General features: G+C 39.4%; 1 protein-coding gene across 5 annotated transcripts in view; it reads left to right on the forward strand.

Moving 5' to 3' along the window:
- The window catches only part of LOC117968203 (SLA class II histocompatibility antigen, DQ haplotype C beta chain-like), a 401218-nt gene that overhangs the window by 32682 nt on the left and 352215 nt on the right, over window positions 1-16321 (forward strand). For 3 of the 5 annotated variants that reach the window (XR_009310938.1, XM_059009104.1, XM_059009107.1), the window contains exon 3: window positions 6816-7097. Coding sequence is in view for 4 of the 5 variants with exons in the window: in XM_059009104.1 (XP_058865087.1) it covers window positions 6816-7097 (282 nt within the window). In the remaining variant the exon portion in view is untranslated. Of the gene's footprint in view, window positions 1-6815; window positions 7098-7462; window positions 7482-7806; window positions 7826-16321 lie in introns of all 5 variants that reach the window. The other 2 variants (XM_059009106.1, XM_059009105.1) reach the window with 2 other exon arrangements.

Here is a 16321-nt window from a genome sequence, read left to right on the forward strand (position 1 = left end):
TGATAGAAGACGTTTGAATATTTAACAAATCCAGTATGGCCGCTGAACTATGTGACGGATCAACTTGTCTTGAACAAATCTAAATTTAGGGCATAAGGGTAGTCTGTGCACCAAGTTTCACAGCTCTGTCACAGCTCGAGACTTTTAAAAATTGGTAAAAAAATCCAATATGGCTGCCAAACCTTCGTTATCGCTCTGACACAACTTCCCATTGGCCTCTACCACTGTACCAAATTTCATGACTTTTCATGCAACGGTGTTTATTTTACGGACATACGAAAATTTGGCTCGAAAAATCCAATATGGTGGCCAAACAATGTGACCAATCAACTTTATTCTTTCATTTACATTAATTCCCCATAGGCCTCTACTACTGTATGACGCATTTTAACATAGACATACACTACAATATATGCAAACTGACCATATCTGAAATTTGATTGGCTCACGTTGGCCATATTATTTTATGTAGTGACTTGCTTTGAACAAACTTGATAGACAACCTTGCCAAAGCCATGTATGCAAAGTTTTGATTCAATCCGCATAACTGTTTCAGAGAAAGTCATTTGAATATTTGACAAATCCAATATGGCCCCCAAACGATGTGATCGATCGACTTCTCTTGAACAAACGTAAATCTAGGCCATGAGGGTGAGTGTGCACCAAGTTTCAGATCTTTGCTGTAAACCAGTTCGGAGAAGATTTTTTTAAATTGTCCAAAATTCTCAAAATCCAATATGGCTGTCACACCATGTGACCTATGACCTTCATTTTCGCTCGGACGCAACTTCCCTTAGGTGCCTACCACCCTACTAAGTTTCGTGAGTTTCCATGCAATGGTGTTGATTTTAGAGCCATTTGAAAAATGAGCGGAAGAAAAAAATTAATAAAAATCCTACAGAAACAATAGGCTTCCCAGCCATTCTAGCTTGGAAGCCTAAAAATAAAAATCCATACAACAACAATGGGCTTCCCAGCCATTCTAGCTTGGAAGCCTAAAAATAAAAATCCATACAACAATAATGGGCTTCCCAGCCATTCTAGCTTGGAAGCTTAATTACAATAGGGCTCCAGCAACTTCGTTGCTTGGACCTAGGGCTGTAAGGGTTTACACGGTAAACGTGGATTAAAAATATTTTTGTTTAAAATTTGTATTGCACGTTTAAACGCAACTTAACAGTAAAATACATTATCATATTTTTGCATGTTTTCCACATATATATGCTTCCCTTTCTACATGTGTGGTTTTCCCCTGACCTGGAAACCTGACCTGTTCTCCCACGTGATCACTCTAAAGACATCTTGCATAAGTTAAGGAGGGATCAACTTCCTGTTTTGTTGTGTATCTCCAAATACATTATATTCTCTTTTGGTATCTCTTCACTCAGGCCAAACAAACAGTCACTGTAGCCGTATCGAATACAATAGTTTCCAGCATACAAAACTTCCCACTCTGGCTTCTGGTTCCGTCGCATTGCCTTTTTTACAGGGCCCTATGGAATCTGTGTTAATGAGAACACGGACGGAATCACGGTATCAAAAGAATAACGCGGAATTAAGTGCTGTTTGTGGGGGGGGGGGGGGGGAATGATTTAATGGTCAGTACAGGCAGTGGCGTAACTTTGGTTTCAAAAGTGTGTGTGTGTGTGTGTGTGTGTGGGAGGGGCGGGGGCATTTTCTGTAGCTGGGTTATAAATGAGGTGGGGTTTTCCGTAAGGAATAAACAACGAGAAGGGTTGAATCAGTGAAAATATTTCAACGTTCGAGTGCATTAAATAAATGCAATCATGGAAAATAGAAACCTTTTTAAGGACTTAAACAATTAGACAATGTTGCAGACTATTTTTAATGTCTGTATTAAAACACTAAAAGCACTACTCACACAGCCTGCTACTACAGTACAGTCCCTTTTGAACAGGAAGATCCCAATGTTCACACAGGAGAAGATTTAAGGCAGTGAAGCCATGGGCATAGCAGTAAATAATAGAACTGATCAATTTCAAAACGAAAAGTTATGAAATACTCCCTGCCTATCTGTTTCCTTTGGAGCGCCCCACACTGCACTAAAATAAATAAATAAATAAATAAATACAACCCGTTTTTAAAGTTAGCAATACTATTTTTTAATACAATTAGATAAAAACAATACTCTTAATCCAATGACCACGAACTCAAACCAAATGGAAAAAGTAGAAGCCTGTAGGTTTACGGTTTTGTGCTGTTCACCTTGACCGCAGTGTGCATGAGTTCATTTAAATAAACCTAATTACATTTTTTAAATGGTAAAAACGGAAATCAGAAAAATAAAATGGAAATCAGAACAAAATAACACATATTCCATAGAGCCCTAGTCTTAGTACTGTACATTATTTCATTAAAGTGAACAGCCTGTGTGATTAAGGCACCTCACGGCTCCATTCACGCCACAGTAAAACACTGTAACACATTGGAAAAGAAAAACACGTAGCTACTATTTTTTTATAAAAAGAACAGCGAATAAGATCTCTGTTAGAAAGTGCTTACACTGTTTTATTTGTCCACATTTTATTGTGTGTATTCAACAAGACATCTACCATTATAGAACAATTATTCAAGCAAGCTAAACCGAGAAGCATTGAAAGAGATGGACAATGGGAAATGAAGTCTTTATTTTTTCACGTTAATGCACAAGCGCCGTTGTGAAGGGGAGGGATGCTGGGAACTGGTAATGTATCAGACAACGGCTTGATTTAATGAGAAAAAAAAAAAGGTTTTTTGTTCTGGAGACATTTTGTTTCCTGCCAACCAATATACGAGTGAATGAAAGTAAAAATGAAATATTGAGCACTGTGTTTAAATTTAATTTAAATATTGTGTTTATAATGTTTTTTCGATGTTGGATACACACACTTTTTATGGAGCTTCTGGAGAAATGGTACGTTGTAAAATTGACTGTTTTTTATGCTATTAAAATAAATTTTAGTGCTAACTTACAAACATTATGCTTACCATTGTTTGTCTTTAAGTGGATCTATTGTACGTTTTTTGAATAACAAACCGAGGTTAAAATACGACTTACAAAGTAAAATATACAAATATGAAATGAGTGAAACATTAAATGTATGGCCGTTTAAACGACCGGATTATCAATGGGTTTAAACGTGTAGTCAATTAAACGTAGATTTACAGCCCTACTTGGACCCCTAATAATAATAAAAATAAAAATAATAATAAATAAAAATAAAAATAAATAAAAATAATTAATAATAATAATAATAAATAATAATAATAATAATAATAATAATAATAATAATAATAATAATAATAATAATAATAATAATAATAGGGATCCAGCATCCCCAAGAGAACGATTATGATAAAAAAAAAATCAGTCTAATTCACTGCCAACCAACAAGCTTACTCGTCATAAATAACACCATGGCATTATCTATCAGACTTTAAATTACGGCTGAAAAACAAGCTTTGCACATTTGAAATAAAGCACTTTACCCATTTGTATGTTTGGTTATGGTTTTTTTTTTTTTTTAATTTATTACAAAAAAATGAAAATAAGAGTTACAGGTATCGTCGTTCACGTCTCATTCTCTCTGCTGCCACCTTCCACACAAATCACCGCACGCTAGAGTTCAGGCAGAGTGAGACCAATGATTGGCAGACACAGCAGAAGGAGACCCGCCTCCTGCCTCCTCTGCTGTGTTTTTTATTTATTTATTTTTTAAGGTGTGTGATGTTGCGAGGTTAAAGTAGGAGGAATATGATTGGCTAATCACACTGCAGAAGTACGCAAAATCTCCCTTGTCCTCCGCTCCTCCAGCGACTGTATGGGAAGCAGAGAAGTGAGATTTTCTGTCGACCTGATATTACTCTCAACCGCGTGGAGCATCTTGCATGCAAAATAAGTAAAAATAAGTAACCCAAGGAGCCACCACTGGGTCCAATACATTGTGAAACAGACCACCGTCGGGAGGCAGCTTTCACAGAATACTTCCATGCCATCTGATCCAAAACATCAACTCCATATTTTGTTGTGTTGTAAAACTAAACTGACGCTATTGGCTTTACGAAGCTGTTGTGAGGAGCCAGTTAACATCACCTCAGTTTTATCACAATTTAGCTGCAAGAAGTTTTGTTGCATCCATATTTTAATTTCCGACAAGTCATGTAGAACAGAAACATCCAGTCCTGCCCCAGGTTTAGCCTGCAGATATATTTGTGTGTCATCAGCGTAACAATGAAAGTGTAATCCATGACGATGAATTATCTGACCAAGGGGTAAGATGTAAACACTGAAAAGAAGAGGTCCCAGAACAGAACCCTGAGAGACACTAGCTAATTTACAATAACTAAGATGTGAGCTACACCTCGACACTAGACACTGACATACTCTCTGTGTATTAACCTGCAGAGCTCAGCTGTGATGCTTTACATAGACACTGACATACTCTCTGTGTATTAACCTGCAGAGCTCAGCTGTGATGCTTTACATAGACACTGACATACTCTCTGTGTATTAACCTGCAGAGCTCAGCTGTGATGCTCTACATAGCCTGTGACATACTCTCTGTGTATTAACCTGCAGAGCTCAGCTGTGATGCTTTACATAGACACTGACATACTCTCTGTGTATTAACCTGCAGAGCTCAGCTGTGATGCTCTACATAGACACTGACATACTCTCTGTGTATTAACCTGCAGAGCTCAGCTGTGATGCTTTACATAGACACTGACATACTCTCTGTGTATTAACCTGCAGAGCTCAGCTGTGATGCTCTACATAGCCTGTGACATACTCTCTGTGTATTAACCTGCAGAGCTCAGCTGTGATGCTTTACATAGACACTGACATACTCTCTGTGTATTAACCTGCAGAGCTCAGCTGTGATGCTTTACATAGACACTGACATACTCTCTGTGTATTAACCTGCAGAGCTCAGCTGTGATGCTTTACATAGACACTGACATACTCTCTGTGTATTAACCTGCAGAGCTCAGCTGTGATGCTTTACATAGACACTGACATACTCTCTGTGTATTAACCTGCAGAGCTCAGCTGTGATGCTCTACATAGCCTGTGACATACTCTCTGTGTATTAACCTGCAGAGCTCAGCTGTGATGCTTTACATAGACACTGACATACTCTCTGTGTATTAACCTGCAGAGCTCAGCTGTGATGCTCTACATAGACACTGACATACTCTCTGTGTATTAACCTGCAGAGCTCAGCTGTGATGCTTTACATAGACACTGACATACTCTCTGTGTATTAACCTGCAGAGCTCAGCTGTGATGCTCTACATAGACACTGACATACTCTCTGTGTATTAACCTGCAGAGCTCAGCTGTGATGCTTTACATAGACACTGACATACTCTCTGTGTATTAACCTGCAGAGCTCAGCTGTGATGCTTTACATAGACACTGACATACTCTCTGTGTATTAACCTGCAGAGCTCAGCTGTGATGCTTTACATAGACACTGACATACTCTCTGTGTATTAACCTGCAGAGCTCAGCTGTGATGCTCTACATAGACACTGACATACTCTCTGTGTATTAACCTGCAGAGCTCAGCTGTGATGCTCTACATAGCCTGTGACATACTCTCTGTGTATTAACCTGCAGAGCTCAGCTGTGATGCTTTACATAGACACTGACATACTCTCTGTGTATTAACCTGCAGAGCTCAGCTGTGATGCTTTACATAGACACTGACATACTCTCTGTGTATTAACCTGCAGAGCTCAGCTGTGATGCTCTACATAGCCTGTGACATACTCTCTGTGTATTAACCTGCAGAGCTCAGCTGTGATGCTCTACATAGACACTGACATACTCTCTGTGTATTAACCTGCAGAGCTCAGCTGTGATGCTTTACATAGACACTGACATACTCTCTGTGTATTAACCTGCAGAGCTCAGCTGTGATGCTCTACATAGCCTGTGACATACTCTCTGTGTATTAACCTGCAGAGCTCAGCTGTGATGCTTTACATAGACACTGACATACTCTCTGTGTATTAACCTGCAGAGCTCAGCTGTGATGCTTTACATAGACACTGACATACTCTCTGTGTATTAACCTGCAGAGCTCAGCTGTGATGCTTTACATAGACACTGACATACTCTCTGTGTATTAACCTGCAGAGCTCAGCTGTGATGCTCTACATAGACACTGACATACTCTCTGTGTATTAACCTGCAGAGCTCAGCTGTGATGCTTTACATAGACACTGACATACTCTCTGTGTATTAACCTGCAGAGCTCAGCTGTGATGCTTTACATAGACACTGACATACTCTCTGTGTATTAACCTGCAGAGCTCAGCTGTGATGCTTTACATAGACACTGACATACTCTCTGTGTATTAACCTGCAGAGCTCAGCTGTGATGCTCTACATAGACACTGACATACTCTCTGTGTATTAACCTGCAGAGCTCAGCTGTGATGCTTTACATAGACACTGACATACTCTCTGTGTATTAACCTGCAGAGCTCAGCTGTGATGCTTTACATAGACACTGACATACTCTCTGTGTATTAACCTGCAGAGCTCAGCTGTGATGCTTTACATAGACACTGACATACTCTCTGTGTATTAACCTGCAGAGCTCAGCTGGGATGCTTTACATAGACACTGACATACTCTCTGTGTATTAACCTGCAGAGCTCAGCTGTGATGCTCTACATAGCCATTAACATACTCTCTGTGTATTAACCTGGTAGAGTGCACAGTGCTTAGGGGAAATCAAATGTGAGACGTGTGTAAATGTTACTGGGCTATTTGTTTTTTTAATTATTGTATTCCTTTACAGAAAAACCATCTGTCCAGATCAGATCTAACAAGCTGTCCAGCTCTCAGCACCAGACCATGCTAGTCTGTTATGTCATTGGCTTCTACCCACGTGAGATAAAGGTGACCTGGCTCAGAAATGGAGTGAAGGTGACGGCTGATGTATCCTCCTCAGAGCTGCTCCCTGATGGAGACTGGACCTATCAGATCCACTCGTACCTGGAGCTCACCCCCCAGTCCGGAGACTCCTACACCTGCAGGGTGGAGCACAGCAGCCTCGCTGAGGCTATCGAGAAGAAGTGGGGTGAGTTCAAACTGCCTCCCTGAGGCTATCGAGGAGAAGTGGGGTGAGTTCAAACTGCCTCACTGAGGCTATCGAGGAGAAGTGGGGTGAGTTCAAACTGCCTCACTGAGGATATCGAGGAGAAGTGGGGTGAGTTCAAACTGCCTCCCTGAGGCTATCGAGGAGAAGTGGGGTGAGTTCAAACTGCCTCACTGAGGCTATCGAGAAGAAGTGGGGTGAGTTCAAACTGCCTCACTGAGGCTATCGAGAAGTGGGGTAAGTTCAAACTGCCTCACTGAGGCTATCGAGGAGAAGTGGGGTGAGTTCAAACTGCCTCACTGAGGCTATCGAGGAGAAGTGGGGTGAGTTCAAACTGCCTCACTGAGGCCATCGAGGAGAAGTGGGGTGAGTTCAAACTGCCTCACTGAGGCTATCGAGGAGAAGTGGGGTGAGTTCAAACTGCCTCACTGAGGCTATCGAGGAGACGTGGGGTGAGTTCAAACTGCCTCACTGAGGCTATCGAGGAGAAGTGGGGTGAGTTCAAACTGCCTCACTGAGGCTATCGAGGAGAAGTGGGGTGAGTTCAAACTGCCTCACTGAGGCTATCGAGGAGAAGTGGGGTGAGTTCAAACTGCCTCACTGAGGCTATCGAGGAGAAGTGGGGTGAGTTCAAACTGCCTCACTGAGGCTATCGAGGAGAAGTGGGGTGAGTTCAAACTGCCTCACTGAGGCCATCGAGGAGAAGTGGGGTGAGTTCAAACTGCCTCACTGAGGCTATCGAGGAGAAGTGGGGTGAGTTCAAACTGCCTCACTGAGGCTATCGAGGAGACGTGGGGTGAGTTCAAACTGCCTCACTGAGGCTATCGAGGAGAAGTGGGGTGAGTTCAAACTGCCTCACTGAGGCTATCGAGGAGAAGTGGGGTGAGTTCAAACTGCCTCACTGAGGCTATCGAGGAGAAGTGGGGTGAGTTCAAACTGCCTCACTGAGGCTATCGAGGAGAAGTGGGGTGAGTTCAAACTGCCTCACTGAGGCTATCGAGGAGAAGTGGGGTGAGTTCAAACTGCCTCACTGAGGCTATCGAGGAGACGTGGGGTGAGTTCAAACTGCCTCACTGAGGCTATCGAGGAGAAGTGGGGTGAGTTCAAACTGCCTCACTGAGGCTATCGAGGAGAGGTGGGGTGAGTTCAAACTGTATTTTCAAGCTATAACCAGGATATAGGATAGGCGTATTTACATAATCTTATAAAACATTTTCAGACAAAAAAATGAATGAATAAAAACATAAATATTTGAGGTGTTCTTTTCCCAGATGGCACTGTTAAACAATGGAAAGTGAGTGCAAAGTGTTCCTGCCATTAACCTAGTAGAACTATAGCATTATATCAGAAAGAAATCCCACATCCCGTGAACCAGCTGTACTGAGTTGACATGATTCTAAGAGCTATATTGATTAGATAACTTGTATTTCAGTGAGCCAGCTGTACTGAGTTAAGACATGATTGATAAGATCATTATTTCAAACCCGTACCAAATCAATGGTTAGATATGGAATAAAACTGTATTTGCGCTTGATTCATCTACTGCCCCTAATTGTTGTTATAGGGAGCCTTCCTTGAAAGGAAAAAGGCTGTCTAGTGCACTTGAACCTCCATAGTTTAGATAAATAGTTAAAATGTTATATTTTATTGATTTCATGTTTATGCTTTATTGTTTATTGGTTGCATGTTCTACACCACAGGTTTTTTTTTTTCATTGTTTGTTTTGGTTTTAAAACATGCATGTGTTATATTTGACTGTTTCATAGAAATCTTGCAGTGGTTTGCTTTTGATGTGGGTCCCACCTCAGTGCAGTTTGTATTTGCGTAATTACCCTATACAATGGCTAACTTGAATCCCTCATTAAATATCTGTTCATGGAATGTTAAGGGGGTGAACCATCCTATAAAGAGAGAACATTCTTAGCTTCCTGAAAAAAGAGACGGTGCTGTAGGGGTGACGTCAGGCCAGAAAGAAACACACAGACAGGCAGTACTGGCAGGTGAAACTGAGAAGCTGCGGCGCTCAGCGAGTTTAATAACACAGAAAATAAAAGCTTCAACAAAACAGCACACGGCACTTGCAGCCAAAATAAATAGACAAACAAAACGAACAGACACTAACAAACAGGGCACGAACACTAAACACAAAACAAGTACCGTGCTGGTGCTTCCAGCACCGTAGCAGTTATTTATTTTTATTATTATTATTATTATTATTGCTTTTACCTCCTCACTCTCTCCTCTTCCTTCGCCCTGAACACACAACCCTGAGTGAGTGAAACGTGCATCTATATATACTGTTGTGCCGGGATTCAAATACCAATTAATTATTCACTTGAATCCCAGCACGTTAAGTAATCTGTGCACTCCCGTGCTCACATCTCAATACACTTTTAATTTGCATGTGAAGTGATTTGTGCCATCCTCGTGTCTAAATACAATTATACATTTTAAACACTTGTGCTCATTACCCACATTATATCCTGTGTACCAACTACAATACACCAACATTAACACACACAACATACAACATAAAACACAGAAATGCACACAGGGGCGGGGCACATTGCCACAGTACTTATTGCATTACTGCAAGAAACAGATTTAAATGAAAAGGATCATTTAAAGTTGAAAAGAGAGTGGGTGGGTCAGGTATATTATTCTTCGTTTTCTACTAATAGTAGAGGAGTAGCTATACACCGCTCCGTTCCGTTTGCTTTACAAACCTGCCACACAGATAAAGAAGGACGCTATGTATTAGTACATGGTACTATTTATGGTGAAAAAAATAACAATAGTAAATATATATGCACCAAATATAAAGTCCTCACACTTTTGGACCCAGATAGCTACAGAAAATGGAGAATTTCAATGCTCATTGACAATTGTGGCAGGCAACTCTAACTGTCTAATAGATAGCTTCAGAGATAAATCTCCCCCCGTAAAAATTGTGAACAAAACTGGTAGTTAGTGCTGCATGAAACGATTATTAATGTAATCGATTAATCTATCGATTATTGCTTCGATTAATCAATTATTCGGATAAATACAAACACATCACTCAATAGCTAGCAAGTTGAACAATTTTTACAGATTTTTATGTACCCAGTGCAATAAATGTCTCAATATGATTGCACTTCCTTTGCTTTTCTATTTCAGCAACAAAAAATACTCTGCAATTTCTAAAGTATTAAAATAAAGTATTAAATAAGGAATACTCCTCGTAGTATCCTTCTGATAAAAACTGCCAAGGTCAAATGATGGCAGCTATCTAATGAATTGAGACAATTAAAACATAGCACAAATAAACTTTTATAACTTTACAAGCAGAAACTATTTATTTCTTTTGTTGCTTTTTAAAAGGAAAAATGCCTAAAACAAAAGAACTTGGAGAAACAACTTGTGGAAGCAGAGTTAAAGCATAAAAATAATCCAACTAAGGAAAATGTAAATGTATTAAGAACAGTCAGAACTGCACTAGATACTCTTGTCTGAAAAGAGCTTCCCAAGCTTTGAACCACTGGATTTTTGAACTACCTAGAACCGCCACGTGGGTCATTTTGACCCATACATTTTTAAACTGCTTCGTTATGAAAATGAAAGACATACTATCGGGTACAACTAAAAAGTTTTATTCATGAACATCATATCTAACATTTGCACCGTATTTAAACGGAAAATTAAACAGGCTTTATTTTTAAAATGAGCGCATATACAGCACGACTACAAACAGTGAAAAATATAATAAAATACACATTTCAAAAGAAACGGGTATGTACATATACCCGTGTACAGGTGTAAATGGGTATATGTACACACAAAACTACAGCTGAAATCATTGTTTCTAATACTACATAAAAAGAAAATATAACACTACTTCCGGTATGACGGCTGCATTGTACTCTATGGAGGAGCGTACACGTCTGCCAGCTGACTGAGCCTGCATCCAGAATTGAGTATTCCAATCAAAATGACTACTTTCAAGATAAAATATTGCCTTTTGATATAGTCCCAGTTGCATTTGTGGAACAAAACGAAGGATTGTTGTCTCCCAGGAACATTGAAAAATAAGCAACTAGGCTTTCACTGAGTTGGCATCTTGACAAATCCACAATCATAGCAATCTCTGTCTCGTAGTCCGTCTACAAACAAAGAAAGGCTTGAAATAAAAAATAACAAAAAACACGTGTGCTAGGAGGAGGGGGCGTGTCTTGTTTGTTGCATTTACAAAAATAATAGAATATCTTGCGTTATATCAAAAAAAGACATGTATTGTAATGGCACATGGCGGTTCTAGGTAGAACTGTTTATAACTATCATTTTTGCGATTCTGGCTATCAAACGCCGTCAGGATATTTAATTCATATATTTAGGAAAAGTCAAAAACGGACATACACATACGATTTAGAACGGAAGAGTAATTAACATTTTAAATGCAAAATGGGTCAAATTGACCCGCATAGCGGTTCTAGTGTTAATAATGTTTTTACTCAGTTTTACAAATCCCTGTATTCTTCCAGTAATACCTGCACCTGGGACAAATTAAATTAAATATGTTTTTCTCTAAGCTAAACCTACCCGAAGTCTCAGAATCAAATCAACACCTGCTGGGTAAAGCTATAGATTCTGAAGAAGTTTTAGAAGCTGTTATAAAAAATGTAAGGACAAACTTACACCGTTATTAGTACGCTTGTATAATTATTATTTTGAAGAGAAAAAATGCCTTCCTAATTCAGTGGGCTTGGACAACATATCATTAATTCTTTAAAAAAAATAAAGATCCAGAAGACCCTGCACCTTATCGTCCTGGCAAAAATTCCTGCCCGCAGACTTGCAATCATACTACTAACCATTGGTAAACCAGATCAAACTGGCTTTATTCGAAATAGGAATTCCTTTAATAACATACGCAGACTGCTTAATATCATACAATATTCTCCTAGACAAGGCTTGAATCGGCTGATTACATCTTTAGATGCTGAAAAGGCATTTGATAGTGTAGAATGGAGCTATCTTTAATATATTAGAGAGATTTCATATGGGTCGTTTATTTATTGACTGAGTTAAGCGATTGTACTCCTCTCCCAGTGCTGCTGTTCGGATTAATGCCTGTACTTCTTAACCATTCAGACTACAAAGGGGCACCCGTCAGGGCTGCCCCGTCTCCCCTCTTATGTTTGCCATAGCCATTGAGCCACTAGCACAAGCCATAAGGAATCGTCCACTAATATCTGGGATACAGAGAAAAGATCATAAAATGTCCATTTATGCAGACATAAGAACATAAGAAAGTTTACAAACGAGAGGAGGCCATTCAGCCCATCTTGCTCGTTTGGTTATTAGTAGCTTATTGATCCCAGAATCTCATCAAGCAGCTTCTTGAAGGATCCCAGGGTGTCAGCTTCAACAACATTACTGGGGAGTTGGTTCCAGACCCTCACAATTCTCTGTGTAAAAAAAGTGCCTCCTATTTTCTGTTCTGAATGCCCCTTTATCTAATCTCCATTTGTGACCCCTGGTCCTTGTTACTTTTTTCAGGTCAAAAAAGTCCCCTGGGTCGACATTGTCTATACCTTTTAGGATTTTGAATGTTTGAATCAGATCACCGCGTAGTCTTCTTTGTTCAAGACTGAATAGATTCAATTCTTTTTGCCTGTCTGCATACGACATGCCTTTTAAACCCGGGATAATTCTGGTTGCTCTTCTTTGCACTCTTTCTGGAGCAGCAATATCCTTTTTGAAACGAGGTGACCAGAACTGAACACAATATTCTAGGTGAGGTCTTACTAATGCATTGTAAAGTTTTAACATTACTTCCCTTGATTTAAATTCAACACTTCTCACAATATATCCGAGCATCTTGTTGGCCTTTTTTATAGCTTCCCCACATTGTCTAGATGAAGACATTTCCGAGACAACATAAACTCCTTGGTCTTTTTCATAGATTCCTTCTTCAATTTCAGTATCTCCCATATGATATTTATAATGCACATCTTTATTGCCTGTGTGCAATACTTTACACTTTTCTCTATTAAATGTCATTTGCCATGTGTCTGCCCAGTTCTGAATGCTGTCTAGATCATTTTGAATGACCTTTGCTGCTGCAACAGTGTTTGCCACTCCTCCTATTTTTGTGTCGTCTGCAAATTTAACAAGTTTGCTTACTATACCAGAATCTAAATCATTAATGTAGATTAGGAATAGCAGAGAACCTAATACTGATCCCTGTGGTACACCACTGGTTACCTTGCTCCATTTTGAGGTTTCTCTTCTAATTAGTACTTTCTGTTTTCTACATGTTAACCACTCCCTAATCCATGTGCCTGCATTTCCTTGAATCCCTACTGCGTTCAGTTTGAGAATTAATCTTTTATGCGGAACTTTGTCAAAAGCTTTCTGGATATCTAAATAAACCATGTCGTATGCTTTGCAATTATCCATTGTCGATGTTGTATTCTCAAAAAAATCAAGCAGGTTAGTTAGACACGATCTCCCTTTCCTAAAACCATGCTGACTGTCTCCCAGGATACTGTTACCATATAGGTAATTTTCCATTTTGAATCTTATTATAGTTTCCATAAGTTTACATATAACAGAAGTCAGGCTTCTTAGTCTGTAGTTACCTGGTTCGGTTTTGTCTCACTTTTTGCAGACGATTTCCTGCTATTCATAACTAAAAAGGAGGCCTCTGTAACAGCTCTTATTGAGATCATAAACGACTGGTATAGGGTTGGGTTATAAAGTTAATTACGCAAAATCTGAAGCTATGCCATTTGGAGATTTAGCATTGTCTCCTCCACCTGCTGAGTTTCCCTTTTGTTGGTCTAACAAGGAATTTATGTTCCTGGGAATTTAAAGTTTCACCTTCACTTTAACAATTTAACTAAATTAAATCTTTCTACTGTTAGCAAGATCAAGAGCGACATGGAGAGGTGGAGTGCTTTACCTGTATCATGGTTAGGCCACATTAGTATTTTAAAAATGAATTTTCTACCAAGACTGTTATATCCATTGCAAATGCTTCCTAATGCAATATTTTTTTGATGACTTGCATGGAATATTTACCAGATTTTTATGGAATGGGAAAAAAATAAGAATGAAGATTAGAAAACTTCAGCTCCCTACTAGTAAAGGAGGCTTAGCTGTGCCTAATGTTGGATTTTATTATTGGGCTGCACTGCTCAGATACATATACAGACGTGCTCAAATATGTTGGTACCCCTCCACACAAAACGAAGAATGCACAATTTTCTCTGAAATAACATGAAACTGACAAAAGTAATTGGCATCCACCATTGTTTATTCCATATTTAATAGAAATCAGACTTTGCTTTTGATTTTTTATTCAACATAATATTGTAAATAATAAAACAAATGAAAATGGAATGGACAAAAATGATGGGACCGCTAACCTAATATTTTGTTGCACAACTTTTAGAGGCAATCACTGCAATCAAACGTTTTCTGTAGCTCTCAATGAGACTTCTGCACCTGTTAACAGGTAGTTTGGCCCACTCTTCCTGAGCAAACTGCTCCAGCTGTCTCAGGTTTGATGGGTGCCTTCTCCAGACTGCAAGTTTCAGCTCTTTCCATAGATGTTCGATAGGATTCAGATCAGGCTCATAGAAGGCCACTTCAGAATAGTCCAATGTTTTGTTCTTATCCATTCTTGGGTGCTTTTAGCTGTGTGTTTTGGGTTTTTATCATGTTGGAGGACCCATGGCCTGCGACTGAGACAGAGCTTTCTGACACTGGGCAGTACGTTTCGCTCCAGAATGCCTTGATAGTCTTGAGATTTCATTGTGCCCTGCACAGATTCAAGGCACCCTGTGCCAGGCGCAGCAAAGCAGCCCCAAAACATAACCGAGCCTCCTCCATGTTTCACTGTAGGTATGGTGTTCTTTTCTTTGAAAGCTTCATTTTTTCGTCTGTGAACATAGAGCTGATGTGACTTGCCAAAAAGCTCCAGTTTTGACTCATCTGTCCAAAGGACATTCTCCCAGAAGGATTGTGGCTGTCAATATGCATTTTAGCAAATTCCAGTCTGGCTTTTTTATGTTTTTCTTTCAAAAGTGGAGTCCTCCTGGGTCTTCTTCCATGGAGCCCACTTTCGCTCAAAAAGCAACGGATGGTGCGATCAGAAACTGACGTACCTTCACCTTGGAGTTCAGCTTGTATCTCTTTGGCAGTTATCCTTGGTTCTTTTTCTACCATTCGCACTATCCTTCTGTTCAATCTGGGGTTGATTTTCCTCTTGCGGCCGCGCCCAGGGAGGTTGGCTACAGTTCCATGGACCTTAGACTTCTTAATAATATTTGCAACTGTTGTCACAGGAACATCAAGCTGCTTGGAGATGGTCTTGTAGCCTTTACCTTTACCATGCTTGTCTATTATTTTCTTTCTGATCTCCTCAGACAACTCTCTCCTTTGCTTTCTCTGGTCCATGTTCAGTGTGGTGCACACAATGATCCCAAACAGCACAGTGACTACTTTTCTCCATTTAAATAGGCTGAATGACTGATTACAAGATTGGAGACATGTGTGATACTAATTAAAGAAACTAATTGGTTTGAAATATCACTATAATCCAATTATTTATTATCTTTTCTAAGGGGTACCAACAAATGTGTCCAGACCATTTTAGAATATCTTTGTAGAATAAGCAATAATTCATCTCTTTTCACAGCTTCTTTGCTTTATTCTATGACATACCAAAGGCATGCAAGTATACATGATAAAATAGCTTTTAATTTCATCACTTTTCAGGAGGAATGAAGCATTATTTCAATGAGCTGTAAGGGTACCAACAAATTTGAGCACGTCTGTATGAATGGATTAGGGAAGATCCTGACTCCTCTTGGTTAGATCTAGAGTCTGACCGCTGCGGCTCAGTAGCACTTAGATATATCCCATTTGTTAACTATAAGAAAAGTATTCCAGAACTTAAACAACTTTATTATTTGGAATACATTACTTACATGGTATAAGATCAAAAGCTTCTTCAAGATGAAAGAACACTTCTCTCCATTGACCCCTATAGCAATAATCCAGACTTTTTACCGTCCCTTCGAAACCCAGTAATTTGGGGATTGGTGTGGCAGAGGTCTCATACAATTGTTTACATTATTTGATAAAGACATTATTCTTCCATTTGATACTATTAAAAAACAACTGAACTTGCCAAATTCTTATCTATTTAGATATCT

Source organism: Acipenser ruthenus, chromosome 38, assembly GCF_902713425.1.
Source record: "Acipenser ruthenus chromosome 38, fAciRut3.2 maternal haplotype, whole genome shotgun sequence".
Classification (NCBI taxonomy): Eukaryota; Metazoa; Chordata; class Actinopteri; order Acipenseriformes; family Acipenseridae; genus Acipenser; species Acipenser ruthenus.